This window comes from Cheilinus undulatus, linkage group 7 (assembly GCF_018320785.1).
Source record: "Cheilinus undulatus linkage group 7, ASM1832078v1, whole genome shotgun sequence".
Lineage (NCBI taxonomy): Eukaryota > Metazoa > Chordata > Actinopteri > Labriformes > Labridae > Cheilinus > Cheilinus undulatus.
This window is the reverse complement of record NC_054871.1, coordinates 15795674-15813170: the sequence shown is the minus strand read 5'-3', so window position 1 is coordinate 15813170 and position 17497 is coordinate 15795674. Positions and strand designations below refer to the sequence as shown.

Genomic DNA, 17497 nt, shown 5'->3' with positions numbered 1-17497 from the left:
GTGGTTTGTGTACTTTATTCTGGAGATTCATGTTTTCATCAGTGAGTTTTGAAGGACAGGGGGACAGATTACTCTTTTAACGTGATAAACTTAAAAATTACTTAAAAGTAGCTAAAACTCCTCAAATCAGGACACTCTGGGGCAGGGGAGTGTAAGGTTTTGCTGCTTCTTAGGGCAACAGTGGTTGAATCTGTAAGGACTCAGGTTGGGTACAGAAGGATCACCAGCTAGAGTCCTGGTGGGACCAAGTCTGGAAATTGAAGCAGGGCCAGTTCCCTTCCTGAATTTCGCTGAGGTGTCCTAACAAGATACCAAACCACCAAAGTGTTCTGGCACTAGGATTTGAACTCTGGGTAATATCCTATGCAGTATTTTTAATCAGGGGAGACACATTTTCTAAAAAAAGATGTTAATAATGCTCTATGTCAGTGGGCCCTGGTAATTTTATAGTTATAAGGAGTAATTATCTGGTAATTTCTTAAGAAAAAGGGGGAAATTACCTTTTAAGAAGTTGGCATTTTTATCAAGTAACAACTCAGAAACAAGGTATTAAGTATTAACCTATTAATATCACATTAAATATCAAGTAATTCCTTGTAAAACTGTGGTGGTTTCTGGTAATTGGGTGGTATTTTATCCTTACCCTAACCCCTAAACCTAATCCTAACCCCTAACTCCCAGTCCTACAAATTACTTGAAAACTGTTCAGGAAGGTCTCACTTTAATTTAGTGGGCCAAAATAAAGAAATTACCTTGGAATTATCAAGCTACTTATATAGAAAATTATCATCTCATTTCTAAGAAATGACTTGGTAAAATACCTTCTAACTACCAAATAACTGCCACAATCTAATAAAGGTTAGGGTTAGAGGGTTATGTTTAGGGTAAAATACCATCTAATTACCAGATAATTGCTATGATATTTTGAGGAATTACTTGATAATTTATATGTTAATACTATGAAATACTTCCTTAATATTACCAACTCATTACTTGCTAAAACATTAACTCATTACAAGGGATGAATCTTGACAAATTGTTTTGGCGCCTGCACTCTATGGGGAGATTTTGAGATGAAGGAATGATTGGTCCAAACAGCAGCAGAATAAAGTCCAGACACTGGAGGTGTTGGTTTGAAAACTTACAGAGACCAGGTGGGTGAGGACTCGATGGTTGATAATTCTGCCAAGACAGGCGGTGATGGGGAAGCAGAGGGGCACCCGAAACACCAGCATGCAAGAATTAGGGTCAGCGAAATATTTAAAAGCAGAGTAGAATTGGATGCCGTTGTAGCTCAGAGGGTAGAGTGGGCGTCCGTCCCCAAGTCAATTCCCATCACAGTTTGGTGCATGTCTTCCCCCATTCTCTCTCCCAATATTTCCTGTCATTCTTCACCCGTCCTATCAAATAAAGTCACAATTCCCCCAAAATCATCTTGAAAAAAGGGAGAGAAGAAGAATTACTGGCTAATGGTGAGGTAAAAGTCATCCAAACCTATCTGGCCTTGAATGGTAAAGTAATTTTCCCTTAAACCTAATAACTGGTTGTGCCACCCTTGGCAGCAACAACTGAAAACAATTGTTTGAGACAAACTGGTATTGAGTTTTTCACATCGCTGTGGAGGAATTTTGGTCTCCTTTTCGTTGCAGAATTGTTTCAATTCAGCCACACTGGAGAGTTTTCTATGCCAATTGGATTTAAGTTCAGACTTTAACTAGGCCGCTCCAAAACCTTCATTTAGTTTTTTCTAAGCCATTCAGAGGTGGACTTGCTAGTGTGTTATGGATCGTTGTCCTGCTGCTTAACCCAAGTACCCTTGGGCATGAGGTCACAAACTGATGGCCAGACATTCTCAGGATTTTCTGGCAGACAGCAGAATTCATGATTCCATTCAAGGTTATAATAGTTTGTGACTTTTCATTAGTTTTTATTTATATTTCATTTTCACTTTCTGTGTTCACTTTCAGTTTAGTTTTTATTAGTTTTGACTGCTGGTTTGTTAGTTAAAATTTGGTTTTTATTTTGCAAAAGTACTTTGTTTTAGTTTAGTTTTTATCAATTTTAATGTTAGTCTTGTTTTTTTGGCTACACGTCAGGGCTGAGCGGACATCATACATTTTTAAAAACATATTCAAACAGGCTACTCTTCACTTATGTATTCAAAGATGATGTTTGAATACAACTTCAGACATAAAACTACCACTATGTGAAGTCTTAACCAATCAATTCAGGCAATTTTACACTCCCCAGACTTGGGTATTGGTGCCAGTCAGTATGGTTGTGTCAAAGACTAAAACTAAGGATATTTTGTCCCTATTTTTATTTTATTACAAAAAGTTGGTGGACCAGCAACTTCTGGAAAGGTTCACCACTGTACCAAGTTTTCTCCATTTGTGGATAAGGACTCTCACTGTGGTTCTCTGGAGTCCTAAAGCCTTGGAAAAGCTTTGTAACCCTTTCCAGACTGATAGATGTCAACGACTTTGTTTCTCATCTGTTCTTGAATTTCTTTAGATTGCAGTATGATTTGTTGCTCTTTTTAAGCTATTTTTTTGTTTTATGTCTTTATTGAGCTGGAGAATAGTGGTTAGAGTTGGAAACAGGGATGTAAGACTTGGAGACAGACATGCAAGAAAGGAGCCCCTGTGTACCTGTGTGGGCCGCCTGTGTACATGGGGTGTGCCTTAAACCACTAGGCCATCTGCGCTCTGATTTGTTGCTTTTTGAGATCTTTTAGCCAACTTTACTTTGTCAGACAGGTTTTAATTTAGTACTTTCTTGATTCAACAGGTCTGGCAGTTATTCGGCTTGGGTGTGGCTGGTAAAACTGAACTCAGCTTGAACTTGTTAGGATGCCATCAAGTTTGAAAGATGACTTACTGTAAATAGATTCTGGCTTAATGTAGATAGAGTATTTGAAGATATGATATGATGAGATAGTGGGGAATGGCATGGACCAAATAGCATCAGGATCGAGAATCTAACCTGTGAACAGAGTGATGACATTCAAAGCCGGGGGGACAACAGCCAACTTTATGGGGCTTTTGACATGGCTGGTCATTATTATTGGTAAAAATGCAAACCTACGACTTTTATATGTTGTCTTTATCCACAGTCCAACCCAGTCCATAAATAAATGTGTTTGCTTGCTAATACCTGGCTAAATACATGAATTGTTACTAAATCATTGTTTTATGACTATTGGTGAGTTGCTCTCCATATGGATTGTTGTCCTGCATACAGCCAGTGCTTGCTAAAGCACTGATATTCAGACTAGCTCTATAAAAAATAACCCTAGGATAATGATGACAAGATAAATGTACGTTAAGGTTGAACATGCTTCAGCAGGGTTGTATAAGTTCATGCCTTGGGTAATGTATGTATCCTTCAGCATGTACATGTCTGGACCAGCTTAGGTAATTATGCTTTTCATAGATATTAATGCTGCAGCGTCACATAAAGAAATCTCACTGTGAGTGTTCAGAGCTGAAAGCTATTTTTACTCCCTCTGATGGGATCTCTCCATCAGCTCATCATCCTTCTGGGGCGTTTCAGAGCTCTGGCACATTTCAGGGAGCCGGCTGGTAAGACAAATAGGTCGCATTAGGATCCAAAGTTTGTGTCATCATTATCATTATTTCTTTTTTTGGTCCCAAACATATTTAAGCTTCTATTGGGAGACTCGATCAATAATTTTAGTCATGATAATGTACCACAGCCAATGTTTACTTCAACTTTTCAGTAAAATTGCTCATTAAACCCCTAAACAAAATGTAACACCGCTGTATGCTGAAGAATAATATTTAAAGCTTGGCTCACAGTGTCAAACAGGAGGTGTAACCATGGCACCTCATGTTTGCACAACCAGACAGACAAATGGTCGCTGGTTTCCCCTCAACATAGCACACAGGAAGGAAAGAAGGGATTAATTCAAAGAATAAGAATGCACTACCTCCCTCTCTTTGTAACACTCTGCTGCTCTTTCACCAAGCTTCTCACTCATTGTGAGGCAGAATTTGCACAAGATTTGTACTAGAGGTGGGGTTAGCAAACTTTTCAACGCCATGTGTTTGAAAAAATATTCAACCCTTTTCTTTTTGATTATCAATTTTTGACAAAAAGTAACAAAAAAAAAAATTACAGATCTTCTGTCATATTTCAACCCAAAGACAGAGAGAGCAGAGCTGCATGGTGGTACTATGGTTGGTGCTGATTCAAATTCCCATAGGACAGGGATTCAAACCCATTCATTCTGTGGAGCATATATGAGGTCAGGCACTGATGCTGGACGAGACGGCCTGGCTCATAATCTCTGTTCCAGTTCGTCCCAAAGGTTCTAAATGGGGTTGGGGTCAAGGTCCTTGCTTTGTGCACTGGGGCACAGTCATGTTGGAATAAAAAGGACCTTCCCCAAACTGTTGCCACACAGTTAGAAGCATAGCATTGTCCGAAATGTCTTGGTATGCTGAAGCATTAAGATTGGCCTTCACTGGAGATGAGGACCTTATGATTCATGTCACTAGTGTGGAATTACATCTAAATTAACCTTTTAGAAGCCTTGCAAAACCATTAAGGCTGTTGTGTATGAAAGGATAAGCAAATTGACAAAAATGAAGAAATATATTAAGCACAGACAACTAAAAGTGATGCATACATGTCGGAAACGCCTGAGGCTCCCATGATTTGTGACTCATGGAAATATTGATGTTGGCTTTTATAAGTGTCGTTGGAAATTAGCTTTATGTAACAGTTATTTTGGTGTGATGACAAGCATGTTCCCCCTATGTTTATGCCTTCTTAGTGCTCTCCGTATACATCACCACTACAAACGCTGTTCATTAGTCATCATATTAGTACGTCTATTTTCTTAAGCAGCCATCACTGTTATGTTTTTATTCATGTCTTTATCAGGAGATAATTATTTCTTTAAAGATCCCAAGCTTCCACAGTAATGAGATTATAAACCATAAAGGAAGTGTTTGTTTTTCCTCAGTTCATGCATAGGCCATTGAAGAGCATCAGAGCATACGTCTGCTTAGTTTTGATGGTGCGATGTGTGATCATATGATCACTAATGATGGGAAAGTTAAAGTAATACAGAGTCGATGTTACTGTAGGTTTTGACTGATTCATATCAGCTGCTTTGGATTAGATTTTTCAGCTTCAGTCATTTTGTGAAGTTGTCCAGACTTAATTTGTGCATGCTGGTATGATAAACATCATAAGCAAAAAGAGGAAACAAACGTTTGTTTTCCCACAATGGCAGTTTGAATATTTTGCTTTCTCAAGATAACATCACTTTTTTTCTTCATGACAAGCATGGAGGCTTCCTTATTTGTCTATTTTGTAGCTTGATCTTATCAAAACAGCTGAAATTGACCATGTCCAGTGCTCTTAATGTGAGAATGTTATACATTTTTTGCCTTTATTGTTGCAATATTAAGAGATTTTTATTTCAGCTGTCATATGCTTTATCATAGTTGTGTAAATCCACTCACATTTACTGTTAAATGAGTCAATCTGCAGGATACTGAGCTGTCCCCTCTGCCAGTAAAAACAACTCAAACTTCAGGTTAGAGACTGCTGTAAAGCTGAGACAGAGCTATTGTCTTAAAGCTGGGAAGTAGAGTCATTTCCTGATAAAAACATGTATGAAATGTGTGGTAAACCTTTTCAGCCTCTGTAGGATATTTACTTTTCTGTCTTTGGATATTTTTCCAATGCACCTCCTGTTTTCTTTCTGATCTCTGATAGAGGACAGAGGTCAGAATTGTAACAGATTCTTGGTACAACAGCATAACCTTTTTCTTATTTACTGAAGCTAACTGAAGGTGGTGATTCTACAGTTTCACTTCAAGTATGATCCAGATCTCTACTTTTGTTGTTAGAACCAAATTTCCAATGTTTTGCCATACTTAAGTCGTATTTCTAAAGAAAACTGTAATGTGCTTGCTGTACTTACTGTAGGTGATGCAACTCCGAACTAGGTCAGAGGATATGATGAAGTCTTGAGCTTTCAGTTTTACTTTTTTAACAATAAAGACCTAACATTGCAAAGCAGATGGATTTTCCTGTTACTGAGTTTCTCACTGGCAAATCTATATTGCAAAGCTCCCGTCTGAACAGCTTGGGCCCGGTTAGAAAGTGACAGGACCAATCAGCATCGAGGGGCAGTACTTTCGGGTGCGGCAGAGTCGTGACGTAAGCAAGCAACGACAACTGTGGCAGAAGAGATTAGCGTGGATGCTGCTAAAGCGCCAGTTTTATCAGTATTGATGGTATTTCTTCATTTAAAGAACAAAAAACAGCATTGAGTTGTTTTCTTTTCAAAAACGACAAAAGTCTACAGTCGCCATGATTCGCGTTATGCAGTTCTCTATGGAGTTTACTCCTCTGTAGTGGCGCACCTCAGTAGCGGCTACGCCACGTCTTTTGTTTCTCTTATTGGCCTGTAAAGATGTGACAGACAGAACATTCATCCAATCATCCTCCGAGTTTTTTTTTTCAAAGGCTCTGCCCTTTCCCAAACACTATCTATGGAAGGTTTTCCAGATGGGTGTGTGAAACAAATCAATCTGGGGTGTCAGGTTAATAAAGACCCTCACAGCACATTATTTAATCCAGATCATATCCTAGTCAGCTACATTTTAATGGGGAAGGCTGTGATTGTAGGAGTACCTGAAACTTTCAAGCTTTAGAGATATGCTGAACATAAATATTCTCACCAATATGTAGGCAAATGGTGACTAGTTAAACCTAGATTCAAGTTTAACCTTTCAAACTTGGAGTTGTTCAGGGCCAACAGTACAGGAGACAGGAATGCCAAGGGTGCTGAAGCACCATCTAAGAGCAGACACAATTAGAACCTTACGCTTACAGCTTATAGAAACAAACAAGACTAGTTTTTATAACCCATTTGACCATGATTTGAAATAGCTGATACAGTAGATATTTGTCTGTTTACTACAGTAGTCTGGTTATAATGCACCATGCAGAGGGACTGTCAGGGTCCTACGAGGTGGTATTCTGTCACCTCCTGTTTAATTTGTACATAAATGATCCCTTTGCTGACTGCCAGCAACTTCTCAGAATCTACTGTAGTTATGGTGTGTAGACATCCAGTCTAACAGTAAAGAGTCATAATGATAGGAAAAGCCAAAGATGATTGAATTTATCATTTTGCAACTTTCATTAACCCTGATCAAGCCCTTAGTGAGGTGGACAAAGTCAAATCTGCTATATGGGCAAAAGTATTTGGCTGTCTGACCATTTCACCAACAGGGATTGGGAAAATTGTTTTCACATACTTGTACTTTAATATGCAGGTGGTTCCCATTTTGTAGCTTTAACAGCTGCCACTCTTCTTTGAAGGCTTTCCTCTAGATTTTGGAGCGTTTCTGTGGGAATTTGTGTCCATACATTCTGCAGAGCAGTGCTTCCCAAAGAGGGCCCACTGCCGGGCCCCAGAGGTACTCTGGGCGGACCATGAAAGGTCATTTACAAAAACTAAAAATCAAATAAAAAAACAGTTTACATCACATTTTGAATGAGCATGAATTACTTGATTAGATAGTATCATTTTAAGACTCAGAAGTAACAAAACACAGCAAGAATTTTTGAGTCATGTCACCCTTTTCATCATTTATTTTTTCTCACGTACTTGTGTCATGGTTTAACTGGTCTTGGATCGACTGGTGACACACCATTTAACATTGTACCATGCTGCTCGCTTCCCAGTTTTATGAATTTATCTGTGTCTTCTGAGGCATAAATGCAACTTGGAAGGAGTTTGCTGGGCCACAAATAAAGTATATAGAGATAAATATTAGAAGAGAAAATTTAAATGACACTGGAGATGCCTGATAAGAATAAATGACTGTGGCTCATTTGTTGTACTTTGTGAACCCGCAAACACTTTGCAATTATTGATAATGTATCTGAAGCCAAGCTTTTGCAATGAAATTCGCTGTTTATGAAACAAAAATATGATAAATAAAAGGGTAATGATATTAGGGTTGTATTAAGGTTTTTTCAGGTGTCAAATTGGGAATACTGAAGTTTTGGAAAGGCTCTTGTAGAGCGTTTATGATGTCAGGCACTGATGTCAGACAAAAGAAAGCCTGGCTTGTAATCTCCATTGATTGGGTGGAGGTCTGACTGAGGACTGATATGAGTGATAATGATCACGTGCAATATCAGTACTACAAAAGTACATGCAAGCTAATACATTGGCACTCAGCTGTCTGACAGAATGATCAAACATGAATTTCTTTGATTATGTTGAAAGCCTATAGTTTCATAGATTTCTTCACAAGTTTGAATTATGGCTGCAGCAAGCTAGCTGTCATCCTTTAGCTTTTTCATCACTCAGCCCATCTGCACATCAGTCAGACAGAAGCAGGAGGATCATGGGAACGGAATGTGGTGTCATTCAAGCGGATGATTTTAGGGTCACAGGAAGCACTTCCTGATTGCTTTAGTGAAACACAACCCCAAAGACAGAACTGACTCATCTTTCCAAGTACCACAACGATCATGATTAGCTGGAAATATCCCTCAGCTCTCTCTCTAGTTTTCTGGAAGGTATATAGACAACGTGCCACCCAGCATATTGAACAAACACAAGATTGCGTCATGAAATTGGATGATGCTTTGAGCTTCCCCGCTCCCTGTTAACACATTGTCAGATTCTTCAAAGGCGTTCAACTTTGACTGACTGTCTTCTCTCTACCTTGGAAGCTCATGGTTGCGAAAGCGTTTGATTTTTTGATCCCACAACTTGGATCAACAATCCGTGTTCTCATCCTGTGTCTTAAAAGGAAGTATGATATAATGTAAATAAAATTAAAGCTGTAACGATCAATCCATTAGTTTTGATCCTGTAAAGCTCCTACATGGGGTTTCAACTGGTTATGAAACAGACAGATATTTGTTTAAAAACCATCAAGACTGTTAACTACAAACTAATAAGGATGAGAATTCTTCCAAAGCATGTTAACACATGAACGTGACAGGAGCTGCAAAGAGATAAGAGGTACCACTTTATCCACAGAGGGCACCAGGGTTGACACATAAATGAAGTACATGTATTCTGATAAAGTTTTCACAGTAACAGGTTCTTTTTTTTTAAGGAAAGTGCTTCTGATTCAGGCCTCTTAAATATAAATATTATCTTGCTTGTATTTTATATTCATAGATTTGACATTAATATAGAATCTGTCCACTGAGGTATCAGCATGGGAAGTTCTTTGTTTCCACTTGTGGTACACCACAAGTCTAAGCTGTATTGACCAATCAGGTATCAGGCAGATTTGGTGTATACAGGAGAAACAGTCCATGTGGACAACAGAAACAAAGTGGAGTGTTATCTATGCTAACGACACACCAGCTCCTATCAGAGGTAACTGAATGATGTTTTATTGATCTCTTTAAAAAGATAACTGCATAAAATGCAGCTAACCACCTGGTCTTGATCAGATATTTAAACTTCAGCTACAAATCTTTTTGACATCGTGTGATGAAGGCCAATCATTATTTAGATTTTCTGGCCACCTGAAATGCTTTAAAAGTGATATATCAGCCATTATCCCATGTATTTCTTCTCCTCCTTAGGAGAAACGTAACAATGCTTTTCATTTTATTTACAAATCTGCACTTAAGCAAACCTAATCACCATTAATTGCTAATAATAATCCATCATCCATCCATCCATCCATCTATCATAGTCCATCCTTACAACCATCCATCAATCTATTCATCAGTCCATCGTGAAGTGCATACATGCATACATTTGTTCATCCATCCATCCATCCATTTTCATCCATTGCTCTAGGGCTTGGCTGTTGTGGCAGCAAGCATTTCATTCATCAGTGACATACAGTGCTTAACAAATTTATTAGACCACCCTAACCCTAACTAAAGTAAGGTTTCTGCCACAGCTGCCCTAAATTAACAGCATTGGTAACTGCCAAAATCCTTTTTTATGTTTCTGCAATGGTTACATTGCACCATACACCAGTATGTAGAAGCTCTTTAACCCAAAAATATTTTTAATGCTAAAATATAATTATTATTGTTATCCATGAATTTTCAAATGTACTGATTTACAAAAAAACCTGAAAAAATAGTAAAGCACATTAATATTTTTTTGATTAGTTTTAGTGGTTGAATGTTATGCTTGGTTAATTTTTTCGGACTTCTCAGAGAAGCCCAGTGAGCCGGCTCAAATTTGGATGAATTCAGTTTGAAATTCCTCATTCCTGTTCAAAATGGTAAAACATGGAGAGCTCACTGAAAATGAAAGAGTAGGCATTAAAGCACTTCATGATGCTGGATGGTCTTTGAGCCAAATATGACAGGTGGTCTAATAAATTTGTTAAGCACTGTATTGCAGCTCCTTATAGGGGGATCCTGAGGCATTCCCAGACCAGAAGGGAATTCCAGTTAATTCCGGTCTACCCTGGAAGACCTCTTAATGGAAGTGGGGAAATAAATAATGAGCTCATACCATCAAAGTGAGTCACAGTAAAGCCTCTGTACAGCTGTTATTCTACTGGTGAACTGAGGAAGTGCCACTGCTCGATGTTATGGACCAAGAAATTATGCTGTTAATGATGCAGACATTTCTGCCACACAGAAAAGGAAGTTTTGCCTGGAAATTAGCCTCACTGAAAATACAGAGGAATTCACGTCAGTCCCCAGAGGCAGTTATCACATATCAGACAGTAATAGACAATTAACCCTCATTACTTTTCATATTTAACTCTAGCTCTGTTGCATGTGTCTATATTTTAATGCTATAATCTGAGTAAGTCTACACTCAAATTTCCCTCGTAGAATAAGTAAAAAAAAAATCTGATTCTGCTAAAGGAACAGGAAGTCACCTATGGTTTTGGTAAACTAAATTTTCAATTTGCACCATTTTCTGAGAACCGATAGACCACACAACCAATAAATTGATCGACAGAATGACTGCATGGTTGAATCAGCAGTGACAATGAGATTTAGTTGCAGCCTGGATTCATGTTTTAATGTCTTTATTGTTCTCTTTATAAAGTTCAAGAGAAAGAATGGTGGGTTGATATGGATGAGGGTGGTGTCCCTTCCAAAAACACTTATCCAATAAACCACTAGGAAGCCGGTTACATGGAAGGAGTCTTTGTTCTCAAGGTCGGTCTTTGTGTTGCTTTCCAAAGGTTAAATTTTTGGATATCCCTTCTTTGTCATTAAGTCGATCCAGGATGGAATATGATAAATAGTCTTATTTTTTTTAACCTTATAATAATTACTTCAGATAAGCATCCTGAGCATTTGAATCTCTGGTTGATTTTGCAGCTTTTGGATGTTTCTAATACTTCTCACAGCCTCTATGAAGAAAATGCTGCTATTAAAGGAGATGAAGGTCCTGAGGAGCTATGAAATCCAGCTTTGATGTTATAATTGTTTGTAAATGTTAAGAATTGCCCCCAGGCCAAAATATTTACACATGTTGACTTATTCCTAAATGGTCTTAAAGGGATGGAGCTAGCCACAGTCCATGGCACAATGGGGACTAAACAAGGCTGTGGTATTAACCACTCAGACGGTCACAAGAGAGTCATATCACTGAGTCAGTATGAGGGTTTAACATTCACATTCCTGAAACGTTGCAGTTTGGACTTTCAGTTTGGTTCAGTTAGAAGACGGATGTTTCTTAGTCTGGATGTCAGCTTTAGATTTGCTCTTTTTTGTTGTTTTTTCAAGTGGTGGTATTTTAATTGATTATTTTGCTTGCTGGTTTATACACTGTGTGTCAGTCAGAACATCATTACAGAACCAAAGAACATCACATTAGTTTTGCAATTTAGAATAATAATTGATAGCAATGTGCATGTTTGTTGGACTGTTCAAGGACTCTCTAGTGCAGGTGATGCCTGCTGATAATATACTGTTTATGTGTGATTTGTTCATGAAGCGCAGTGGACTGTGTGGTGTTGAATAGGTTTTGTGGAAAGAAAGTGCTGTGTGGAAATCCCTCTGTTGTCTATCAGCTGTCTGAGCTAACCAGCTATCCTGGGACTTTTGCTAACTGATTATGCTAATATATGTTGGTTATTAGCACGCTTGTGGAATACACCACTAAATACACCCTTAGGGCCGAATTGTGCGCCTCATGCAAATCGTCTTGGCAGGCAGTGGAAGTGTCTGTCCAATTTTCCATCTGATTCAGCTGTCAGTATTACACTCAGCATTGATGCTGTTAAAATATTAAATGAAGCTAAGCTTCTGTTAGCACGCAGGGGTGTGTTTGTATCAGTGTGAAGACTGGTCAGGCAGTTTTGACTGTTTCAGTAATAAAAGCCTTGAAGTAATCGGACTATACATTTTTTTCTTACCAGTCTTCTGAATAGAGTATTAAATACACTATATGAACAAAAGTATTCAGCAACCTGACCATGACACCTAATTGTAACGACATCTTAACCAAATACATGTACTCTTAAATGGAGTTCATCCCCCTTTGCAGCTACAACAGCCTCCACTCTTTTTGGAAGGCTACCCACATGATTTGGAGTGGTTTGGAGGTCGAGCACTGATGTTGGACGAGAAGGCCTCACTTGCAATCTTCATTCCAGTTCATCCCAAAAGTCTGTACAGGCTTGAGGTCAAGTTCTTCCACACTGAACTCATGAAACCAGGTCTTTATAGACCTTGCTTTGTTCAATGGGGCACAGTCATGTTTGAAAAGAAAAGGGCCTTCCCCAAACTGTCACCACGAAGTTGGAAGCATAGCATTGTCCAAAATGTCTTGTTATGCTGAAGCATTAAGATTGGCCTTCCCTGGAGATAAGGGGCCTTGCCTGAATCCCTCCTGCACCAAACTTCACAGTTGGCACAATGCATTCAAGCAGGTAACATTCTTTCAGCATCCACCAAACCCAGACTCAATCATATCACTGCCGAAATCGAAAAAAGTGATCTGTCACTCCAAACGTTTCCACTTCTCCACAGTCCAGTGCCGGTGTGCGTTACACTACTCCATCTGACGCTTGGCGTTGGACTTGGTGATTTGAGGCCTGCTTGCTGCTGTTCATCCATGGAAACCAATTTCATTGAAGCTCCTACTGTGCAGTTTTGTGCTGATGTTAATGCCAGTGGAAGTTTGTAACCCTTCAGTGATGGAATCAGCAGAAGATTGCTGACGTTTATGCACCATCCGCTTTAGCAGTCTGGTGTGACTAAATACTTTTGCCCATGTATTTTATTTGTTTTGTCATGATTGTAGTTCATTTGTTCAAATTCAATTTTGATGACCTCAAAGCAGTCAAAAACTTGTGGCACCCTTGTGGTCCCAAACCTCAAGTTTGGAACCAGTGCATTTGAGAATAAAGCCAGCAGATATGTAAATAATTCATGTAGCCAACATTTATTTGATGATGAACACACAGAACATTACTAGGAATCAAACTTGTTTTAATGCTGTTTGGACATCTGAAGATTTTGATAATTTTTAACAATTGTTTCTGATGTTGTGTTTCAGTGGAAAAAAAACTGCAAATCAACATGAATGTTCTGTGTGTTCAGTGGCAAAATGAAAGGTGAAAGGTTCAGTGAGCTGTCTGGAGTTTAGTTGAATAAAGAATAAATACTGAAATCTACAGTATAAATACCAATGAACCAGCCTGCAAGCACAGCTGGCTTTTAAAGGGAATGGGAGCTGACATCGTGATTGGTTTGATTCATGTTTCATTCATGTTGCGACCAAAAGAGACATTTATATGATCAAGGCATATGATCCTACCGCTTCGTGCTCTGTACCTGGATTGTGCACTGACTATTTAGCAATAAAGGGGCACCCCAAATCTCTTTGTGCCTTTATGTGATAAAAATAGCACCACTAGTGTTTACAAATCTATTTGAATGAATGGAGGGACTAACAGGACCCTTACTCTAATTCTGAGGCAGACCAGGGTAGTTCTAAAGCCCAGAAAATTAAAATTCAGTGTATATTTATGAAATATCATCTTTCTGATCAGCACCTTCTCCTTGTATTACGTCAAGAAATCTAAACTCTTGAGAGCATTCCTGGCATGAACACTGTCTGTCTTTTTTTTTCAGTGGCAGTCCCTTTTGGACAAATGGACTTTGGGTGCATTTCCCAGCCATGTGAAAACATTCTTCTTTTGAATTTCTCTGGCATTTATTATGAAGCTTTCCATCTTCAATAAAGGAAGAGAGAAAAGGGTCAGACAGTTGAGAGATGAGTGTGTTGTGGATGAGTAGCCTCAACTGCTCTGGCTCCAGATTTAGTCGTCTCTACACGTGATCACAACGCACAGAGCTGCAGAAAGTCCTGAGGGCAGAGCAGTCAAGCATCCAGCGCCTGGTGCTCAGTGCAGGCATGCATGTGAATGCATAGATAACCGGCACATACATGCACATTTAACTCACCTTTGATCTTCTATGTTTAGTCCTCTTCTTTTATATTTCAGTGTATTAGTGAGGCATGTTCGAAACACTACATTGAGCAGGAAATTATGTATGAAAAAATCTGTGCATGTGGCGTAGATACATGTCATCATTCACAGAGGGGAATGGATGAGAGCTCCTGGATTTATCTTCCTCAGGCTGCACGAGAACAATGCATGTGACAAAATATAAACCAGATTCAGTTAAAGACTCATGCTTCTGCTGTTATAAGGACAAGATTTGTTGTTTTTTGTCTGGTTGATGTCCTGTTTCTCTGCCGTCTCTAATTCAGTCATTAATTGCCGTATTTAAAATTTCCTTTTGCCTTAAGGCTGCGCTGCATCAGTCTGACTCTGTTTTTGTTCCTGATTGAGCATTTAACTCTGATGGCAGATGTCAACATTTACCACATTCATTTGAGTAAAAATGGCCTTCTCTGCCTTTTCACTCACTTTCCCCAGTTAAAAATAACTTCTGAATTCCCACATGTGGACTCCAAACTCCAAACATAAAGCAGCTGGATCAGGGGTGTGGTAAACTAAAACTTAATCATTTAGAATAGAATTGTTAATTCACAAAAGCATTGAAAAATAAAAAATAATTGGATAAAAAGTCAGGAATGTGGTGAAGAAATTAGTTTGTGTTTTTGTTTAATATTTTCAATCTTGCATCTCACATTTATAACTTCAACTTATGATTTTGACTTTTTCTTTCCTATTTTGCCCTGTTCAATTCATAATTTTGACTTTTATCTCATATTTTGCACTTTTGAATTTATAATTTTACATTTTTTTCTCATATTTTCACCTTTTAAACTCACAGTTTTGAATTTTAACTCATATTTTTCAGTTTTTAACTCATTTTTTAAAATTTATCTCAAGTTTTGACCTTTTCAACTTCTGACTTTGACTTATAATCCCATATTTGGACCTTTTGGGCTCATAATTTAAAATTGAAACTCATATTTTGACTTTTAAAATTCATAATTTCAAATTTAAACGCATGTCTTCGACCTTGAGAACATAAGTGCAACTTTCTTCTTCATAAATTTGCCTTTCTAAAACATTATTTTTACATTTATTGTTGTGTTTTGACCTTTTGAAGTAGTATGTTTTGTCATGGCGAAAGGGGGGTGTAAAATGTCAGTTTTTCCTGTCTCTTGTTCCTGTCAGAAATTCTGTGCCATACAAGATCTTAAGTGCTACATTTTTATTTACTAGATGTGCATTGTTGAAAATTTTTGGAAATTTGGGTCGCGATTTTTCATCCAAGATATTAGTGGGTCTTAAGGCTAGACCAGTTGAGAACCACTGCTATAAAACATAAAAAAAGCAGTTATTAATACAATATTATACTCAGACAGACAAAGTACCTTTTATTCGAATACTGAAAAATCATAATCTCTACTTTTGAAGTTGTAATCAGGATTATTAAAAAGGATAACTCACTGATTTCACAACATCTTAACAACACTAACTTTGTGAGCACTTACAAGCTCAACATAGTCGTTTCGCTTTGAATCCGGTTTTAACCTTGGGTTTATGGCGAGCACCCAGGACAGTTTAACAGCTGATGAATGTAAAAACATCAGACTCTGCATCAACGTCACTCTGCTCATTGAAGGTCAAACATCAAAATGAAGACACACACACAAAAAAAACACACTTCTGGGTAGAGAAGCACTTTTCAGGTTTGTAGTGTAACCAGCAGGCGCTTTGCTGGTGTTTGTTTACCACACAGAGGAGGAAGTGACGGCCATGGGGGCAGAAACACACTCATTAAAGAGAGCCACGACTGCAAAAACTACAAGTGTAAAATAAAAACATGCGTGACATGCAGAGAGAGACGTCTCCAGCAGGATTCATCTCAGAGACACCCGCGCTCTTCCTCTGTGATGGTACTTTAATGAGCTCTGCCTTCACCTTCCTCCTCCTCAGTCTCCTTCATCTTCATCAGTGAATGAACTCTTGCAGGTCACTCTGCCCTTTTTTTGCCCGGTCATGTCCGCTTCATTCCTGTGAGAGTGCAAGCATCCTGATCCTGCAGCTTATCTCTATGGGGGATGTTTACATTTTTATGTTTTATTAAAAACTTTACCAAGAGCTCTGTAAGGAAAAATGAGTTTATGCTGTTTGTATAATTTAATTAAGGTCAGAAATGACAAAATAATGGGTAAAAATACAGGGCATTTCCCCTGGTGCAAAAGAAAAGAAACTTCCATCTCTAAAAATGTCTCTTGTTCTCTCTTTTTGTTTCTAGTTTCGATGTGGAGAATGGCCCGTCTGCCAGCTGCAGCCCCCTGGACCCCCAGGCCTCCCCCGGCTCTGGTCTGGTCCTCCACACGAACTTCCCAGGCCACAACCAGCGGCGAGAATCTTTCCTGTATCGCTCGGACAGTGACTATGATCTGTCTCCCAAGTCCATGTCACGGAACTCCTCCATCGCCTCTGAACTGTGAGGACAAAACACATGCAAACAAACACAGCATGCACACTAAACTCTCCTGTCCATAGACCCTTAGATGACACAGGAAAGACCACAGGGGCTTCAAAATCAGCCAACATTTTTACTGCTGGACGTTTGGTTACAGAAAATGTAATAAACCAGTCAGCAAAATAGACAAATACTCTGTCAATTTGTTACCTAGAGATGAAATTATAGTGGAAATAGATTGGAAGAGACCACTGAAATCCCCCCCAAAGACCTCTTAACCACTGAATTTACTTTGATACGGATCAACTTGAGTTGCCATCATGTAGCTGTCTATTATAGAGGCTGGATTTTAAAGGGATTTGGCAACAAATTTTGAAGACTTTTGCTTCATAATCCCTCCTTTTCTGATGGTCTTTCTTTAAGTAGCATTTCTGTGTTCTGTCTGGCTGCAGCTCCCGTCTCAGCAGGCTACAAGCAGAGGGCAAGATGACTGCTTCACTCCTACTTCTATCATGGAAACTTTAGCAGTTTGAAGCACATATTCACTGGAATCATGCATAAATGCCACCAGAAAAGCAACAAAACCACTAGTTTTCATTCCCCAAAGCAAGCACCA

General features: G+C 38.7%; 1 protein-coding gene across 4 annotated transcripts in view; it reads left to right on the top strand.

The window, feature by feature from the left end:
• pde4ba (phosphodiesterase 4B, cAMP-specific a) overlaps nt 1–17497 on the top strand; it is a 290034-nt gene that overhangs the window by 172385 nt on the left and 100152 nt on the right. For all 4 annotated transcript variants that reach the window (XM_041790949.1, XM_041790950.1, XM_041790952.1 and 1 more), the window contains one exon: nt 16708–16902. In XM_041790949.1, coding sequence (XP_041646883.1) covers nt 16708–16902 — 195 coding nt within the window. The remainder of the gene's footprint in view (nt 1–16707; nt 16903–17497) is intronic.